The following is an 18,281-nucleotide window of genomic DNA, read 5'->3' as shown; positions in this document are numbered from 1 at the left end:
CACAGAATTCTGCGAGTCACTCTCCTGCATGTGCTTCTAGCCCAAATCTGTCAATGCTATTTGATTCTGCTTTATTTCCTACTTTTGCGTCCCAGGCAGTGGTGGGATTCAGCAGGTTTGCACCACTTCGGCAGAACCAGTTGTTAAAATGGTGCTTGTAAACAACCAGTTGTTAAATTATTTGAATCCCACGACTGGTCCCAGGTCTTGTGCAGAATGTTCTGAAACAATTAAAAAGTGCCTATTTGAATCAGACTCTAATTCATAACAATATGTTTGTCTTTTACAAAGCTCTCTGATACACTTTGGGAATATTTATTTTGATAGTTGAGGAAAAATATAATCAAAATGACATCAATGAGTAATGGAAGTAGTGAATAGTGGTTAGGAATTGAGAAGCAATTACCTGTGATTTTAAGATCTCGTACAATGAAAAAAATGTACTTGGCATCACACTTGGACATCACATGTTCATAAGAACTTCCAGTTGGCATTGAGGGACAATTGGAGATCATCCTATGAGTTTCAATAGCTTCATTCGAGGAAGATACGTTAGCTGCAGTTGGATGAGAACAATCCTTTGCTGCTGATACTGATAGGTTTATCAGCAGCATTTGATACAATCAGCCATGATATTTTGGGAGTTTCAACTGGGGTAAAAGGGTCAGCCCTCCCTTGGTTTTGTTCTTCTGGCAGAATGCAAAGAATTTCCATACGAAAGGCAAAGCCAGCTTGTTGGGACCTGATGTGTGCGATGCACCCCAAGTCTCCTTTTTATCCCTAACGCTGTTTAATTTGTATGTAAAACCTTTGATCAAAATCATTTGGATGCAATACGCAGATGGAATCCATCTTTACACCTAATTTTCTCTGGAAGCAGCCATGACAATTCTGGGCCGGTATCTTAAAGCTGTGGTCAAGTGGCTGAGGGTTTAAGCTTTGGCCTCAGCCATTTGGAACATAGCATTCCAGTTCTGCCTCAACTGCACTGGCTTCCTATTTACTTTCTGGCTCCATTCAAGATGCTGGTTATCATTTTTAAAGCCCTTTATGGCCGGGGGCCCTCACATTTATTGAGCAATATTCGGTATATTTTGATGTGCTAATTCCATTCCTCAAGTCAGCCTTCTTGTGGTGGTACCTTCTAGGACTGACCATATGGCCATATTTTCACAGTGGGCTTTTTTGGGTATATCCATTCCTCTGGAATAGCCTATCAGAGTGGGTACAGAGATGGTTTTGTTCCAGAGGGTATTTGGTAGACAGTAAACTGTTTTGGCAAATTTGGGCAGTGTTCTTAACCATGGTTTGTCTTTATCTTGTCGATGAACTGGTAGCATGATGTTGCTCTTACAGCACTTGCTGCTTTGTTAGCCACCTTGAGTCTGAAGAGATGTCAGGATATAAATATTTCAAATACCGGTAGATAATAAATGGCTATTTAAACTGTGCAGTGGGCTTCATTTACAAACACTCAAGGCATATATAAATTTGCACAGTAGTTTAGCAAATGTCAGAAATGTGGTAAATATTAACTGATTGGATGGGCTCAGTGGGAAATTTATTATAAATTCTGGCAATATCTTTCTCATGCACATTCACAGAAATATAGTCACTTAAGTAATTTTTAATCCAGAAATAATGCTTAAAATGACTTAATGTGAAATTAAAGCAAAGAAACAAATAATACAGTAGGAAACAATTTTTAAAAATAATTTTTACAACCCTTGCACATTTTGCATGCAGTTTTGCCAGGGAGAATCTAATAAATGAGAAAATAACACAAAATAATAATGTAAACATATGTGATACATTATTTAAAACATTTTTTAAGAAATCATATATAAAAGTTATACATTGGGCAATCTACAAAACATGCACAGACTGTAGTATCTAATTGCATGTTAGCGTTGAGGAAAATTAAACAACAATGTGTACTATGTATTGCAAATGTACAAAGAACTCTCATTTTGAATTAATGTTCATTAGTACAGACTTTTCAGATTCTTTTTAGTAATATCCCCATGCATGCATTAATGCAAAAGTGAGTCTGCCAAAAAACGTTCTCATTTAACCCCTTATGGCCCCATCCAAAGGGATGTGTGTGAATCTGCCTATGGGAGCAGCGCATGGCTGTGCTGGTGGATTTGCCTTAGCTTGGGCACTTGCCCTGGTAGCAGGGCGAATCCACCAGCATGCGGCCACTGAAGCTCTCCCTGGTGCTGGGATGCCATGCCAGATGCCACACCAACGCCCCAGTGCCTCTGCTGCCAGCGTAGCAGGAACAGGCTAGGAGAGGAGTCAGCTTCCTCTGGGCCATTCACCACCTTATGCTAGCAGCCACCAAAAAGGTGGCATAAGTCTACTGAGCTCCATAGGGGCTTCTCCATGGCAGGAAGGCTTTTTTGCTTTGCAAGCCTTCTCATGCCGCCAGGAAGCCTCTATGGGAGTAGTGTGGCGGTGCACCCACACCCGGCTGCCTGGCTGCTTGGATGGGGCTGTTAGTATGCAAAGTTGTTAAGCTCAGAATCCACTCAGCTTCTTTGATCAATAGCATTCTGACATCCTGTCAGTCTGATTTATATACGATCCAAAACAAGAAGTCTGTGGGTTATGCTTACAATCTAAGAAATGTTCCACCAGAGGAATGTTCCCCAACTCTTTTGTATACCATGGTACTCTTATGTTCAGAAAGTCATAATTTTGGTGATCTTACCAATATAATTTCCCCCACAACCATAATACTGCATAAATCACATAATTATTATATGTTGTGAATTATTTGAGATTAAGACATGAATTTAGAATTTGAATTACGCAGACAAAAGCATCAAGTTTTTTTAGATGACATAGTTTGTAGGGACAACAACTTTTCACAAGTTCACACAAAAACAACTGAGAATTGCTTGTTAGTATGTTATTGTTCTGAGAAAATCCTGTGTATAATATAAAGCATCCCATGATTTGTTAAACTTTTTGTACAGCTGAATAACTATGTTTTTAGGATCAACAGCAGTTCTCAGTGTTCAGACTTCTGTATGCTTTAGAGAATCCTGAGCAGGAATTTGATGTGGGTCATCATCTGTTTACTTACAGTAATTGTGTGGTCAAAATTTTTTGTACAAAATGACTGAAGAATATGAATGTGACTTTCATCCCCTTTCAAAGATATTCCAGTTACAGTTTCTGATGTTTGCAGTGATTAAATTCCTTTAAAAATAATGGGAAACAAAATTGGCTTATTAAACCCACACAGAAGTAACACTATGCAAGACAAATAGGTTTTTGTATAAGTTACCTAGTTGTTTGGGGGAGTGAGCTGCAAACCCACACACTCAGAGGCATCAGTCTTGCCTATATAGCTTTTTCTGGCCTTTTTGTAACTCTCCCATTGCCCCTGGTTTGCGGATGGGTTGCAAGATGTATTTCATGACTTGGCACTAAATATGGGGCTTAACTTAGTTTGAAGAGATGAGACTGGTCACCTTCAATATGAAAATAAGTTTAAGTAGTAAATTAAAAACACTTACTGCATTGTTAAACACAAAAGACAGAGTAAAGCTAAAAGAAACTGGAATAAGCACTTGTATCCTCTGACCCTGACATATACTTGTCTCCCAAGAAGGTAATAAGGAGACTATCTAATTCTTTAGGTTGCAGTCACTTGGGCTCATTCATTACTTTGGTTCCAGTACTCAGGGATCATCTCCTGGTTTCTCAGGTCCATGTGTGTAGCTGGCCACAGTTTGCAGCCAGGAACCTGCAAGGCAGCCTGGCAATGTTCCAGCTATCGGAACCCAGGAAGGCTTCACTCCAGAGAAGAAAGGGTCATCCACGGTGATGCAGTCCTGGGAAACTGATAAGTCATTCCTTCCTTCCCTTAAAAAAATTAAAGGATCACTAGGAGGGGAAAGACTATTCCACTAAACGTTAAAAAGATGCCAGAAATTCTGAGAAATAACTTTGTTACCTCTCAGGGCACCAGGAGTGTTAGTTTTTATCAGATATACCAGAACTCAGCAGAATTTCAAGTTGGTTAGGTATAACCGTATATACACCCAAGGCCCCAATTAAATTTTACAAAGCTACCTCAAGCATCCTGAACTGGATGGCCCAGGATAGCTTGATTTCATTAGATCTCAAAAGCTAAGCAGGGTTAACCCTGGTTAGTACTTGGATGGGAAACCACCAGGATCATGATGGTCATTAGGCAGAGGAAGGTAACGGCAAACCACCTCTGTTAGTCTCTTTTCGTGAAAACTCTACTGGTTTGCCATAAGTCGGCTGTGGCTTGATGGCACTTTACACGCATACCTGAAGCAGTGCAATTTTCATTAACGGGCTGCTCCATAATGTTGTTTCTATTATGAAAATCAAAATGTGGATAAATGTTTCTTATATTCCACCATCACTGCCAGTTATCGCGGACGTGTACTTTAGTCTGTGACTGAGCACATTCCTTGTAAAATTTCTGCCACCTGTGATCAGTCACCTTACAATTTCACACATTTACCGAAACTTTTCAGTAAACCAATGAGCCAACTGGGTCTGTGAGGAGAGACTAGGATCGTTGGAGTGATCATGTCAGCTTCCTGAGTCTAGCGATCTGTCAGAGCTTCAACAGTTTTGATATCAGGACAGTTCTGAGAATGATCAGGAAACCATCCAGATCCAACAGGCTATGCAGATGAAGGATGTTAATGGGTCCCCACCCTTGCAGGGGTCCTGAGAAGCCGTGCAACTTGGATATACTCAGAACAGAAGACCTGACTTCATGCATCCAGCTGTAAAGCCTGCCACATGAATGGCAAATGTTTGCTGAGAGCATTGGGCTGTTTCAGAAGCTGTGATGTATAGATCCCTACTAATCAAGACTGCATTCTGCAGGGATGTTGAAACCACCAAAGGCAATTCAGCACCACACCTGAGACACAATCCATTCAAGTATTAAGCACTGGTGTGGGCAGTCCACTAACGCAGTCACTAATCTGTGATGTGTTTCCAATAGTAGGTACATACACTGAAAAATGGCCACAAAGCATTCTTCAGCTTGTTGAACTAGTTTTGCAGTTCTTTGGATCTCATCCAGAGACTGCTGAAAACATTGGAGACACAGAAAAGTACAAAATGACATCTTGATGCTCTGTGCTTCTTATAGAACTCTTGCCTATTTCCCCCTAAGGTAATCATGTCTGTACAAGTGCAGACAGTGGGAGAGGCTGTACAGCATCTGTTTTGAATGCAGGTGATCTCAGGCTGAATTCTTTGTATTTTCAGTTAAAATTGGGTACAGTGTAAACACACAAAACTGAAGATAAGCCACTGTACCCTGATTGCTCTAGCTAAACGAACTAGAACCATTTCAGTTGAAAGGGCATACAAGACATCCACTTGAGGGGTGTACCAGCCCAGGGCCAGGGGTTCAAATGACCCCAGGTGCAAGGGTGCAGGAGCGCAAAATCACCCCCTCTCCCTCCCCCACACCAGCTTGGAAGAGCTGGAGGAGGCACCTAAAGACAGAGCCAGCCTACTTTTGTGGCGCTGTCCAAACTGCCTCCTTCCTTCCACAGGTCCATGGGGGCGGGGCTTGGAGGCAGGGGCAGCTCAGACAGGCACCACGGCGGCAGATGGCCTCCTGGGCCACCCGCTGTGGCGCTGTGGTGCCTGCAGGCCAGCTTCTGCCCTTCCCAGGGCCTGGGAAGGGCAGGAGGCAGCCTGTAGGGAGGTGGGGGGGGGTTGCTCAGGGTGGGTGGCTTGGACATGCACTGCAGAAGCAGGCTGGCTCAGGAACCAGCCTGCCGCTATGGTGCCTGTCTGAGCTGCCCCTGAGCGTGGGTGTGTGTGGGGGGCCATGGGGGCGCCCAGAGCAGGTGTGGTCCCCGGGTGCCATTTCCCCCCAATATGCCTCTGCTTGAGATCCTGGAAAGCTAACTACCAGTCAGTGTAGGCAATACTGGCCTTGATAGTTTCATGTTCTGACTCAAAACAAGGAGGCTTTATGTTGGCTCAGGGTGGAGGCTTGTATAACACTGCTCTTGCATCTTTACAAGTTCCATGCACAGAAAACTAGATTGTTAGAGAAAAGTTAGCAGGAACCTCTTCTTGATATCTAGTTTTTTATACATGAGGAACTTTTCGCATGGAGGAGCATTCCATCAAGTGTGCCCCAACCTGCAGTATGAGGTGATATTGCTCAGACACAAGGGGACCATCTTGGTCAGGCCTACATTCTGCTGCTTTTCAGTTGCTGAACATACTTCATATCCTGGTGTAAAGCATATTCCCCTTCTCTCACCTTTTTTGAACTGATTTCTTTGTCAAGCTTTTGTTTAAGAATGCGAGTTTTTTCTATAAATTTATTTAGCTCTCTCCTTAATTCCTCCATCTGTTGATGATGTTCCCTGCAAGGGAAGAAAGAAATTACAGCAAACACAATCCCTTATGGTTACAAAGGGCGATCTGCTCAACACCCTCAGCACACACCAGATGTCTATCACAACTGGACAGGCCACTACAATTAATTCACACATCTAATACATCTTTTTCATTAATACATTAATACAATGCATCCATGCCAAGGTACAGTGGGGGCTCATGTTACGTTGAGACTGCACTGAAGGAGAACAGCTACCTCCAGTCTCAACACTTTGCTCTAAATTTCTCCAACTGATCCTAGCCCTTCAATCTAACTATTACACCACACTGGCTCTCCATTTTAAATGAATGGGCAAGGAGGCGCATTAGAAACGTGGGAATAAAAATAACATCTAAAGTTGAGTGATAAATTGCTGAAGCACTGCAGTATGGAAGACAGGCTGAGAACATGATATTGAAGGTCCATCAATGATGGGGGGCATAGACAAACTCACTCAGCTAATTGGGAATGTTTGAACCGGGAACACTAAAGGCCAACTAGTTTCAAAATAATCCCCCCTCCAAATCACCCATACACAGAAGTTACTTAATAAAACATAACTTGCAATTTTGCAGACTTCAACAGCCAGCTCAAATTCTACTGACTTCAACAAACCTTCAACATCCTATTGTGAGTGACTGCCACCTTAGATGCTGCACAAGCAAGATTAGATTTACATGTAATTATTTAGAAGACACCATTTTCAGGCGAGGGATGAACATTCAAGCATTTTGCGTGCATCATACCGGGACTTTTCCTGGAAGGTATTTGAAATGCATTGTCTTAGCCTGGCAATTTTTTCCTCTCTGTTTCTTATATCTACCGCATTCTGCTTTTTCATTTCAGACACCAGTTCTGCATGCTGACACAAGAAAGCAAGAAAAATGTAACTGATTACTAAATATGAAACGATATGTAGGAAATGTTTATATCTGGATGTAATTTTACTATGAGGAGCCTTGATGATCCAACCCAAGTGGGCTGGAAGGTAGAATATATATTCAAGTATAAGAAATTGTTTTCCTTTTTGACAAACCTGTGTGTGCTGTTCTTGAAGTATCTTTGTATAGTACCGTATGGTTTCGTCGAGCAACTGGACCTTCTCCTTCACTAAATGTTCTGATTCTTCTAATTGCTTCTCTGTTTCTTTCTGATGTTCTTTCTCTAACTCAATGGCTGTGTTATATTCAGCAGCCTGTTAAAAGTTCCCACCAGAAAAATCAGATTAACCACTCATAGCCCAATCCAGTCCATACATACTTATAAGGAAGCACTAATGAATCTAAGGATTGTAGTCTGAGAGATGCTCTCAATCTCATCCAGCAGTTTCCTTGGTCTGGGTTCTCTGAATCGGGCATGGAGCACCCAGTGATGGGATTAAAATAATTTAACAACTGGTTCTGGTGGTGGGATTCAAATAATTTAACAACTGGTTGTTTACAAGCACCATTTTAACAACCAGTTCTGCCAAAGTGGTGCAAACCTGCTGAATCCCACCACTGGGAGCACCCTTACTCAAAAGGCTTCTCTATTAATCTCCAGGGGCTTAAAATTCCTTTTGTACACACAGATTTGTGCCCTCACTTGAAAATAATGCGGCAGGCTGCTTGCCCAAGGTTCATATGTGCAGTGGAGTCTATGTCGACCTCTAGATTAACAAAACACTAACAAAATATTTCCAGCCCAATCCTATCTTTGTTTACTGGAAAGTAAGCTTCATTTGATTAACCTGACTTACTTCCTAATGAGTATATTTAATATTGGGGTTCTATACTGTCTTTTGATATTTTTTCTGCCACTACAGAGATTGGGACATGAAATAATGGATTCAAATTACAAGAACACAGATTTCACCTAAACATTAGGAAAAACTTTCTGATGGTAAAAGCTGTTTGACAGTGGAATATACTGTCTCAGAGGGTGGTGAAGTCTCCTCCTTTAAAGGTTTTTAAACAGAGGCTGGATGGCCATCTGTTGGGAGTGCTTTGATTGTGTGTTTCTGCATGGCAGGGGGTTGGACTGGGCAGCTCTTGTGGTCTCTTCCAATTGCATGCATTCTAAGTGTATTTCCCTTTTATGCAGACTGGTGCGACCTGTAACCTACCAAGCTGAAAGCAGCCTATCAGCCATGCATTGTGGCCTGGAGTTTGACAAACATCCCCTTTTTTCAGTGGGGTTACAGAATTTCTGGTAGGATCCACACATAACTGATGGCCAGCATTTTGGTGGACTAAAAGTTGTGGAGACTCACATATATTAGTAAATTTGAATTTGCAATACCTGGTTTTTAGTTATTTTCCTTAATCTTGATATAGTTGAATCCTTCTCTTTTAGGGTGCTCTTCAGTTGCAGATTGTCCTTTTGCAAGCTTTTAAACTTTTCCAGAATATTCTCCTCTTTGTCTAAAGAAGCCTGTTCAGTTACAAAAGATTGGACTCTGGTTAATGAAGGCATGGGAGAGGCTAAACTGTACATATTCTGGCTTGGATCCCACAGAGTGTGAATTCCCTGTGTCTACACTTCGACTGTAGGTAAAAGTCCCCTCCAAATTCTATTCTCGAGGGTCAAGAGATGCTAGGGAATGGCATGGCAGGCAAAACGGGAGCAGGAAATGGGAGGAGGGGGATTCACTCTCAATTCTGTGATGTACCGGTACTCTTCAATCAGTTAACTGCCACCTAAGGTACAACCTATTGTCTCAATGGAGAAGATTCTTAACCCGTTTCAACTTAAATGCATTTAGCACAAAGTCAAAGCAACTTTAACTGTGCTTTGGCTCAACGTTGGGACGCAGCTAAACTGTGGTTTTTGTTTTCTTTCTCATTTCTGACTCTGTTAATGGCTGTCTTTTAATATACAGGTCATTACTGATTTGTCACAGATGGGAACATTCAAATAAGCAAAATACAGTAGGGTTCACTGGATACAAACTCTCGTAGCTGCCATATGGAATTATTCAAAGGAACAATTAACATTCCAGAAAGATCACTATATGGTGATTTTGCTTCAGGGATCAATTACATGTGATGCTAGGAGCTCCATTCATGGAACAGTCACGTCAGATACAGATCTGCTGTTCATATGAATCCACCCAACATTTGTATCTCTTACCTGGATAGATTTGTTGACATAGGCTTTCTCTGCTGTCATGGGATCACTCCTCACTATTATGTGTGATTTTGATTCATGATTTCCAAAAGTAGAGCCATAGTGTTTCAACGGCTTGGGAACTTTCAAAGAACATCCATTTATTTTCAGTACTTGGCACTTGGCATGGGGCATTATTTCTGTAGTCTTCAGCACATAAGTAGTGTTGTCTGTATAAAAGCTGGTTTCCAACACTCTGTTGTGCTGAACTGTGAACAAGAAATAAAAGCCCAAGGTGTTGAATATAGACAGAAGTACAGTTGATTCTGAATAGCCAGTCTTACAGATAGCAGGATGCAGATTTAGTCCTCCCCGCAGTTGTGACTCCAAGTGCATTCCTCCAACACCTTCCATATAAGTGAACACTTGCCATTCCTTCCCAAGTGGAAAAAGATGTATTTATTTATTATTTATTATGTTTGTATGCCTCCCGTCTCCTTATGGGCTCAGGGTGGCTTCCATCGTATTAACTACAACAAAGATAGTACATACAGTCGCACAACTTACAATAAATACATAACTCCAATCATTTTAAAATTTAAAACCAATAGCTCCTAAAACTAAATGTCAGTATAATGTTAATAGGGGGGGGGGGAATAGAGAAGAGAGAGGTCAAAGTTGGTGGAAATCATTAATTACCGTAAGCCTGGCAGAACAGCTCTGTCTTGCAGGTCCTGAAGAACTGAATCAAACCTTGCAGGACCCAGGTTCCAGGATTTGGTTATACTTCTGGGTGCATTTGCCCTCACCACTTAGTCACATGCCCTCACTGACAAGATAGTGGTGCCATGTGCATCTGTGTACATGGTACCACAAAGTCTTGGGGTTTCTGAAATATGTGAAGTTCCCTTTTTGCATACACCCTATGACCCTAAAAGAACAATTGAGCAACAAAGGGGGAATGTTTGTTCCTCAGTGACAGAGCTTCTGCTCCCCATGCAGATTCAGTCTCTGTCAACTCCAGTTAAAACAATTGGGTAGTAGCTAATGTGCCAGACCACCACTTGAAACACTGGACCGCTGCTGCCAGTTAGAGCAGATTGTCACTGCTGACCTTGATATAGCCTGATTTAGACAGATTCATGTGAAATGCCGGCAGTTACAATTGGGATTAAGTGGCAGGACTTGATAACCAGATCTGGGCCTGATGTGACACCTCCAAAGGTCATATGGAACTATTTTGCATTTTGGATGTCTCAGAAGTTGCTGAATCTCTGTGCAAATGTGACAGCAGCTTGAGCGACATTAGCTCAAGGACCTAGCGTTGCCAGCTCTGGGCTCAAAAATGCCTGGTGATTTGAGGCGGCACTGGGCAGCCTAAGGGTGAGGTTTAGGGAGGGAAGGGACCCTGGCTGTGAATAATACCATGCAGTCCACCGCCCAAAGCAGCCATTTTATCCAGGAGAAATGCAATAAGTACATTAAATAATTTATGTAGTCTGGAGATTAGTAATTTCAGGAGATTTCTATCTTCCATCAGGAACAAGAGAGACGAGGAGTTAGTACTTGCTTTCCACTTCTGAAACTTTTTTTTGTTACGTCTTAAAGTAAGCAATTCATCTATTCCTAAAGAAACTCGTTGAATGACGTCAGGCTCGTTGAATGACGTCAGGACAAGGAAAGTAGTGGAGGTAACATGACGTCATAACCAAACATAGCTTCTCCGTCCGCTTCCAGACTCCCACCCCCCTTTCATCGTCCAGCCCACTAACCTCCCCTCTGGTCTTAGCCGAGGCCGCTTGTTGCTAGGCTACCAGACGCGCAGGGGCGGGGAGTGTGTGCGCGTGCGCGTAGAGCGCCAGGGAAGCCGCTGCACTGCGACAAGCGAAGAAGCAGGAGGGCGCGTGGGAGCTGTTCTCCGGGTTGGGCGCGCGCACGGCACTTCTTCTCGATTGGCTGATTTGGACAGAGGGGAGGCAGGGTCGTTCGCTGCACGACGCATTGATTGGCTGATTCGGAGTGAATGACTGGGCGTCCCGCCCTCCTTTCTCCTTTACCTTCCCCCTTTTATGAGAAAAGGGCGGTAGTCAAAGTGTGTGTGTGTCGCTGGGCTTCCAAGGGGTGGAGGAGGTGGGCAGAGCAGGTGGGTGGGGGCTTTTCCCGTCTGTAAGAATAGCAGCATCTCCTTTCCTTCAGCGTGAGCGGGGATGAGGGGACCAACTTTGCTGGTTCATTTAATTTTTATTGCTGGCAGTCGATTTAATTTGTATGAATTTCACCCCGTTATTATTTTAGGTCACTTTAGTTGTTGGCTTTTTAAAAAAATTGCGTTAGTGGTTGGGGGAGGGGAGTTGTGCGCGTGAGTAATATTGTTATAAGCTGCTTTGTCTACAAGGTTCCTGTGTAAATGGGACAAACTGGAAATAATAATAATATTTATTGGACCATGGGGAATTCAATCACAGTTCATCTAGAAATTGCTGGGTTTAGTTGGTAGGGTCAGAAGTTCCGAAAATAATGGGGGTAGTGTCTGGTGTTTCTGTTGTACTTGCCCCCTTGGCGAAACGAGGCAAAGAGCAGGTAGACCCTGTAAATAGGAGAACTGGTAAATTTCTTTGGCTGGAGCTGGGATGTCCTGCATTCAGGGATGGCTCTCAATATAAAGGACAACACTTTGAAATCAAACAGCACTTGGGAAAAGAATATGAATGGGGGCTTGCCAGAGAAGACAGCTTTGTGAAGGGTGGGCAGCAGTGCCTTCATTCACCAGGAACAAAAAAAAATGTGCTAAGGATGATCATGAAATCTATCCCATTTTCTCTTCATCCAGCAGACAGAGAAGTGGAGTGGGTGGGATATAGGGATGGCGAAAGATACAGAAAGAAAGAGATCCGGGCTATGGCAAGCACAGCCCACTCATGGCCAGCCTAGGATGCAAATCTGCTTGTTCCTTTTTGCCTGCCGGGAGACAGAAACTAGCCAAGGCTGGGTGGAGCGTCTGATTCCTGAAGCTGGTCAAAACACTTCTAGCTCTTTGTCTTCCCTCAGGGTACATCTGTTTGGTCCTCGCTCTTTGGTTTCCTCAGAACTGGGGGACAGCATTTTGAATTGGGAGGCCAGTCATCAGTTCAACTAGCTGCAGGCTGTTTCTGTTGAATCATACTTCAGGTAACTCATATTGCTTCTTTCTGCTTAAAAAAAATGTTCTCCAGCCTCCCAGTGTAATGCTGCAACAAGGGGTCAGGGCTGACTGGAAATTCCAGAAGGATGTATGATTTCAAGGGCCTTTTGTAAATTCCAAAGGTCCCCTGCATTTAGCCAGAGGGCCCTTGCAGTGAATGTCTGCAGGTGAATGTCTGGAGGTGAATGTGATAAAGTGTTAAATGAAACGTTGTTAAATGAACCTTTCCAGCTTTGGTTTGCTATCAGTGAAGGTCTTCTGCCAAGTGTGTAATTCTTCTCTCATTCTTTTGCTGATGTTATTAACCTTATTTATTGTAAAACAAATCGTTCTAGTCTAGTAAAAGCTGCCCAAATGTGGGTTGGTACAGAGAGACCGCTTTTACATTTTCATTACTTTAGTGTTCGAAGAAGGTTCTCATCCTTCTTGTTTGTTGTTTTAGAAAAATCTAGGAATATCCACCAGATCTATGGATAGGGTTTTTTTCTGCCTCCTTTTGCTCTGCAGTGTTGTCTGAAATGGTTACTTCTTTCACAGCACAAACTTTCTAGAACCCATCATAGCCTCTTCATATTTATGTTGCTTATCTTTGATTTCTTTCTAGGAAACTTTAATTTTGAAATATGCAACTGTCTTGTGCATTCACTGTCTCTCTTATACTTCCATTGCTTTCCTATAGATATAATATTTTCTTATGAAATTTTAGATGTAAGTGATGCTCCTTGCCCAATGACTAATTATCAGTGAAGCATGTAGAGCCTATTCGTGTGGAAATGAATTCAAGCTCATTCATGTGCCTTTTCAGTTCCACATCTGCATATATTTTTATTTAGTTCTTTATTTTGAGAAATGGGTTAATACCTCATGCAGCCATAAACAACCTTGAGGTGACCAGTCTGCATACTTTGGAAAAAGTGTGGATTGTTGCTGTCTTCCTGAACTCTCTGGTTCCTTGCCTATGCCAAGAACAAGTATTGTGTTCTTATGTGCATGCTTGAGTCAGATCTTAACTTCATGGTGGAAGGCCCAGAATGTTTGTGTCAGGGTCTGTGTCTGTACCCTTCTTGCTCACAGGAAAACTTTCCAATGTTTTGCACTTAGCTCTATTTGATGCTGCTCTTTCCACTTCTTTCTCTGAAGAAACGCAGGAAGGAATCATTCACTTCTCGAACTATGAGAAGGGACAGACTCTATCACCTGTGTATCATTTGGGAAGGTCAATATCTTGTGGCCTGATAAAGATGAGCCAATGGAACTGGAAAGAGATGGGAAGTAGTTTTCAACTCTCTAGCAACTTAAACTTTTTTCTTTCTTTTTTTAAGGGCCACCAATTTTATAACGTCAAGAACCAAAATCTTTTTAATTCTTTCAGAGAAATTTAGAAATAAATTATGAGTAAGCTGATTTTGCTGGGCGTTACATTAAGTTATATGATTTGATGTTGCTCTGAGCCTATACAACATGTTTGGAATAGGTTTGGAAAGAAGAAGAATATCTCTGACAAAAGTCAACAGACATTGATAGGTATTCTTAGATAAAAGCTGTGTAGTCTCATGCTGTCTTTTTATGGAGAAGAAAACCTGTTTTATCATGGCTTAAAAAGTTGCATTCAGGATGCATCTTGCCAACTATTGTGTTCCTGGACAAAAGCTTAATGCTTGCCATGTTAGCATGGCTAAGATGCTCGATAGTTTGAGAAAGGCTGAGATAGTTGGGCTAAAGAGCAAGCTTTGTTGTATTGTTGTTATGGTTTAATCTGGGAATGCTAAGAAGTACTCTACAATAAGGAAACCATGGAGTGCTAACATTTATTTTATTCATTTATTTTATTTCTTGTCTGCTTTTCTTGCTGACACTGCAGATAGAGTACAACGTTAAGGCAGTGCTATCAAATATCTATTAAACAGTGAAGTAGGACTTAAACATTAAAACATTAAAAACTCATAGAGCAGGGCATCTTATATCCAGTCTTTGAGCTGTCATGAGGTTGGATGAAATACTCACTTCAGGAGGAAGTTTGCAAGGGACAAATGGAGAAAAATTTACTCTTGTGCCTGGTGAGGAAAGCACAACCTTTGCGCGCTGGCTGACAGAATTGGGCCTGCAGTCATCTATTAGAATTGCTTCAAGGCAGAATGGAGGAAGACTGGATCCAAGCCCCTTCCTCAATGGAAGAATAGAAGCTGCACTAGCTGCTTTGTTATCTTCACATGGAGGGTGATGGGAGGATAGGGTTGCTAGCCTCTGGGTGGGGAGTGGGGGTGGCGTTCTCCTGGAAGTGTAGCTGATCTCTGGGATCAGAGGTCAATTCCCCTGGAAAAAATAGCTGCTTCAGAGGCTGGACTCCTTGGCATCACATCCCTTCAGAACTCCATCCCCTTCCCAATTCTCCAGGAATTTCCCAACTTGAAGGTGGCAACCGTATGAGGGATGTGGGTGCATGAACAATTCTCCCTCAGCCCATTGCTTGTCATTCTTGTCACCGTGTCTAGCTTCTTCAGCTGAAGAAGGATTAACAAAGTGCATCACTGCTCCCCCCCCCCCCATGTTGTCATCTTCTTCTCACTAGCACCTGAGAAAGAAAGAGGGTTATGCTGCTTCCTGCTATACTGGGAGTGCTGTGGGAAGGGAAGATGAGGTTCAGCTTGTCATGCCCCTGGCCTTCCCTCTTCTCCACCCAAAACTGTCATTAGGCCTTTTAGGGAACATGGGAAGCATCTTTCTGTACATTTTGAGTGTGTATTTGTGTGTGTAGGGAGGGTAAGCCTTCCACTCTTAGAATCCAATTGGAAAATATTGAATTAGAATTCACATGAAATTTGATTGTTCATGCAGAATTCCTGGGAAACAATGAAATGGCACAGGGCTCCATCCTTCTCAGATACTTTTGTAAAGTAAGGCTATAATCGCTACCCCACATTTTGGTACCCCACCCCATCCTGCAGAGGCAGCAGCTCATGGGGAAACTGGCCTTTTTGGTTCAAGTGGCAAAAAGACCTGAACCATCCACTGACCATGTCATAGGGCACTGTATGCGGGGGTGAAGAAAACCTTTAACCCTGGGGAAATAACTTTGTGAAGGAGCTTTATGCCCAGTCATGTTAATGCATTTAACTTGGAACTGCTTCCCCTGACCAGCAGTGGATTTTCAGGCAGAGCAAGGTCTCTTCTGTGCCAACACCTGAAATCATTTGACTAGAAATCTAGGTACTGAGACCTCATCCATACAAATTGTGGGTGCTGCTACTGAGCCATGCTTGATTTTTGCATTTTATAACTAACTGCTGAGGACCAAAATAAAATTAGCTTGCCCCAAGCTGGGAAAAATTACTTGCTTTTTGTATTAAAGTGTATTTCAAGTTTGAAAGAACTGTATGTTTTATAGACTGAGTGGTATATCCTGCTCCTGCCACAGGCAAGATGCCCTTGAAAGAGCTCTTCACCTACTAATGGATGGATAGTTTAAATTAATAATGTGCTGTTAGCAACATGGTCTTGGGAGCTTCTTATAGGAAAAAAATCCTGAATGTAGCTACCCATGCACAAGGGGTTAAATCTCTCTTTTCATGCTGGTTTCTCAGTAGAAACCCTCTTCTCCACCCAAAGCTGTCATTAGGCCTTTTAGGGAACATGGGAAGCATCTTTCTGTACATCTGGAGTGTGTGTTTGTGTGTGTGTAGGGAGGGTAAGCCTTCCACTCTTAGTTCCTTTGATGTTTCAAAAGAGGAATCCAATTGGAAAGTATTGAATTAGAATTCATTAACTCAAGGTAATTCACTGCCCAAGGTTCTTTTTTGTTTCATCATTTGCCATATATACAGTCTCAGCATCACCCACCCTTCAATTTATTCAGTTGTACTTTTTGTATGGTCTCACTAGTGCCTTATTGAATCTACTTAATGCAGTGATGGTGAATCTTTTTGAGACCGAGTGCCCAAATTGCAACCCAAAACCCACTTATTTATCGCAAAGTGCCAACATGGCAATTTGACCTGAATACTGACATTTTAGTCCTGCGTGCACCCGCTGCTTTGCCCTGCGCTGCTCCAGCGCCTCCGCCTCACCCCTCTGCCCTCACCCTACCCGCTCGAGCAGGGGCCAACCTGTTCTAGCCTCCTGCAAGTCCCGCGTGCACCGCTCTGTGCCTCTCTAGCATATCCGCCTCCTCTGCGCCCCCCCTTCGGGCATCAGCCACCCAGAGCACAGGCACCAGGCTCACCAGCCAAATCCTCCCTGCTCACCGCGGGGTGTTGTGCCAGCAGCCCAGGCCAGCATAGATGTGTGTGTGTGTGTGGGGGGGTAATGAACTCTGTGCGTGCATGCCGACAGAGGGCTTGGAGTGCCACCTCTGGCACTCGTGCCATAGGTTCGCCACCACTGACTTAATGTGTCTTAGAATGTATTTCTCTTCACTTTGCCTGCTAATCAACGGTGGGGATTATGGTCCTATGCCAAATTACAGACTGCTTCTGAAACTTCTGCCCTTTTGAAAAAGGACTTGCCATGGCCATGTGTCTGAGAGGGCTCCTATCTGAGAAATTATCTTAGGCATGCATACACCAGTGTAGTGTAGTAGTTAAGAGCAGGTGGACTCTGATCTGGAGAACTGGATTTGTTTCCCCACTCCTACACATGAAGTCTGCTGGGTAAGCTTGGGCTAGTCATAGTTTTCTGTGAACTCACTTGGTCCCACCTGCCTCACAAGGTGTCTGTTGTGAAGAGAGGAAGGGCAGAAGTTTGTAAACCACTTTGAGACTTCTTATGGTTGAGAAAAGTGGGGTATAAATCCAGAACCCTCATCTTCTAGCTGTGTAGTTCTTTGGATTATGTACTGCTTTTTTCGCTTGTTGAGCCTTTTCACTGAACAAGTTGGTGTAATGTTCAAAAGCATGGCCAAGTCCCTAATTCTAATCTCAGTTCCCCTGTTAACACCTTGGGTGACCTTGTGCAGCACAACCTGCTAATCTGCAATAGTCTTTCCTACAACTTGCCTGAGAGTTGTAAGGATTACTGTAATAAAAGTGAAATGCTTTATGCCCTTTTCATCTAAATCTGGCACTTCTTGGAACTTCTAGGCCCGATGACTTCAGCCACGTTTTTTTCAGATTTTCATCTCTTTATCTTTCTTCTTTGAAACTGCAGTCAGCATGATCTAGAGTTCTGAGAGAGGGAGAAGCTTCCATGATTTTTACTAGGCCAGAAACTTTAACCCGTGTTTCTGAAAAGCTGAGAGACTGCTCGGCCAGCTAGTCTTTTGTCATGCTTTCTTGTTACTGTAATTGGACCTAAAGATCAATGTAGGTCTTGCCCTCCTCACCCGGCTGCTACTATGAAATGTATCTGAACGGTCTGATGAGCTGAATATACCATATGTCAGTGCTGACACATCAATATCAAATATTTATACCTCTCTCAGACTAAAATGAAGGGGTGCAGCAGTCAGCACAACAAGCGGAAAATATAATCCGTTTCAAACAGCCACTAATATCTTTACATGATTATGCAGGTGTGGACTCATCTTTTCTTTCAGTGATTTATCCAGCAGAACATTGACATAAAGTGCTTATTGTATAAGTATCATTTTCAAGAACTGTCTTA

General features: G+C 42.7%; 2 protein-coding genes across 5 annotated transcripts in view; one reads left to right on the top strand and one right to left on the bottom strand.

Moving 5' to 3' along the window:
- Positions 1-1,551: 1,551 nt before the first annotated feature.
- Positions 1,552-11,334, bottom strand: LOC125444995 (fas-binding factor 1-like). Its single transcript, XM_048517809.1, has 7 exons — positions 11,275-11,334; positions 9,527-9,771; positions 8,696-8,827; positions 7,452-7,610; positions 7,162-7,277; positions 6,296-6,401; positions 1,552-3,210 (listed from the first exon to the last, which is right to left on the bottom strand). Exons 2-7 carry the CDS (start codon positions 9,695-9,697, stop codon positions 3,178-3,180), a joined length of 717 nt encoding a protein of 238 aa, XP_048373766.1. The 5' UTR covers positions 9,698-9,771; positions 11,275-11,334; the 3' UTR covers positions 1,552-3,177.
- A 239-nt stretch (positions 11,335-11,573) lies between these two features.
- SANBR (SANT and BTB domain regulator of CSR) overlaps positions 11,574-18,281 on the top strand; it is a 39,129-nt gene continuing 32,421 nt past the window's right edge. For 2 of the 4 annotated variants that reach the window (XM_048517797.1, XM_048517789.1), the window contains exon 1: positions 11,678-12,670. The gene's annotated coding sequence lies outside the window, so the exon portion shown is untranslated. The other 2 variants (XM_048517781.1, XM_048517771.1) reach the window with 2 other exon arrangements.

Source organism: Sphaerodactylus townsendi, linkage group LG01 (assembly GCF_021028975.2).
Source record: "Sphaerodactylus townsendi isolate TG3544 linkage group LG01, MPM_Stown_v2.3, whole genome shotgun sequence".
In the NCBI taxonomy this organism is placed as follows: Eukaryota; Metazoa; Chordata; class Lepidosauria; order Squamata; family Sphaerodactylidae; genus Sphaerodactylus; species Sphaerodactylus townsendi.
Note: the sequence above shows the minus strand (reverse complement) of the source record. Positions and strands in the feature narration are given on the sequence as shown.

Coding starts and splice junctions, on each gene's coding strand:
- LOC125444995 (XM_048517809.1), bottom strand. CDS start 9,697: ATGCCCCATGCCAAGTGCCAAGTACTGAAAATAAATGGATGTTCTTTG. Junction 7,611..8,695: donor GGAAAATAACTAAAAACCAG/GTATTGCAAATT, acceptor AACTTTTAACAG/GCTGCTGAATATAACACAGC. Junction 6,402..7,161: donor ACCTTCCAGGAAAAGTCCCG/GTATGATGCACG, acceptor CTTCCCTTGCAG/GGAACATCATCAACAGATGG.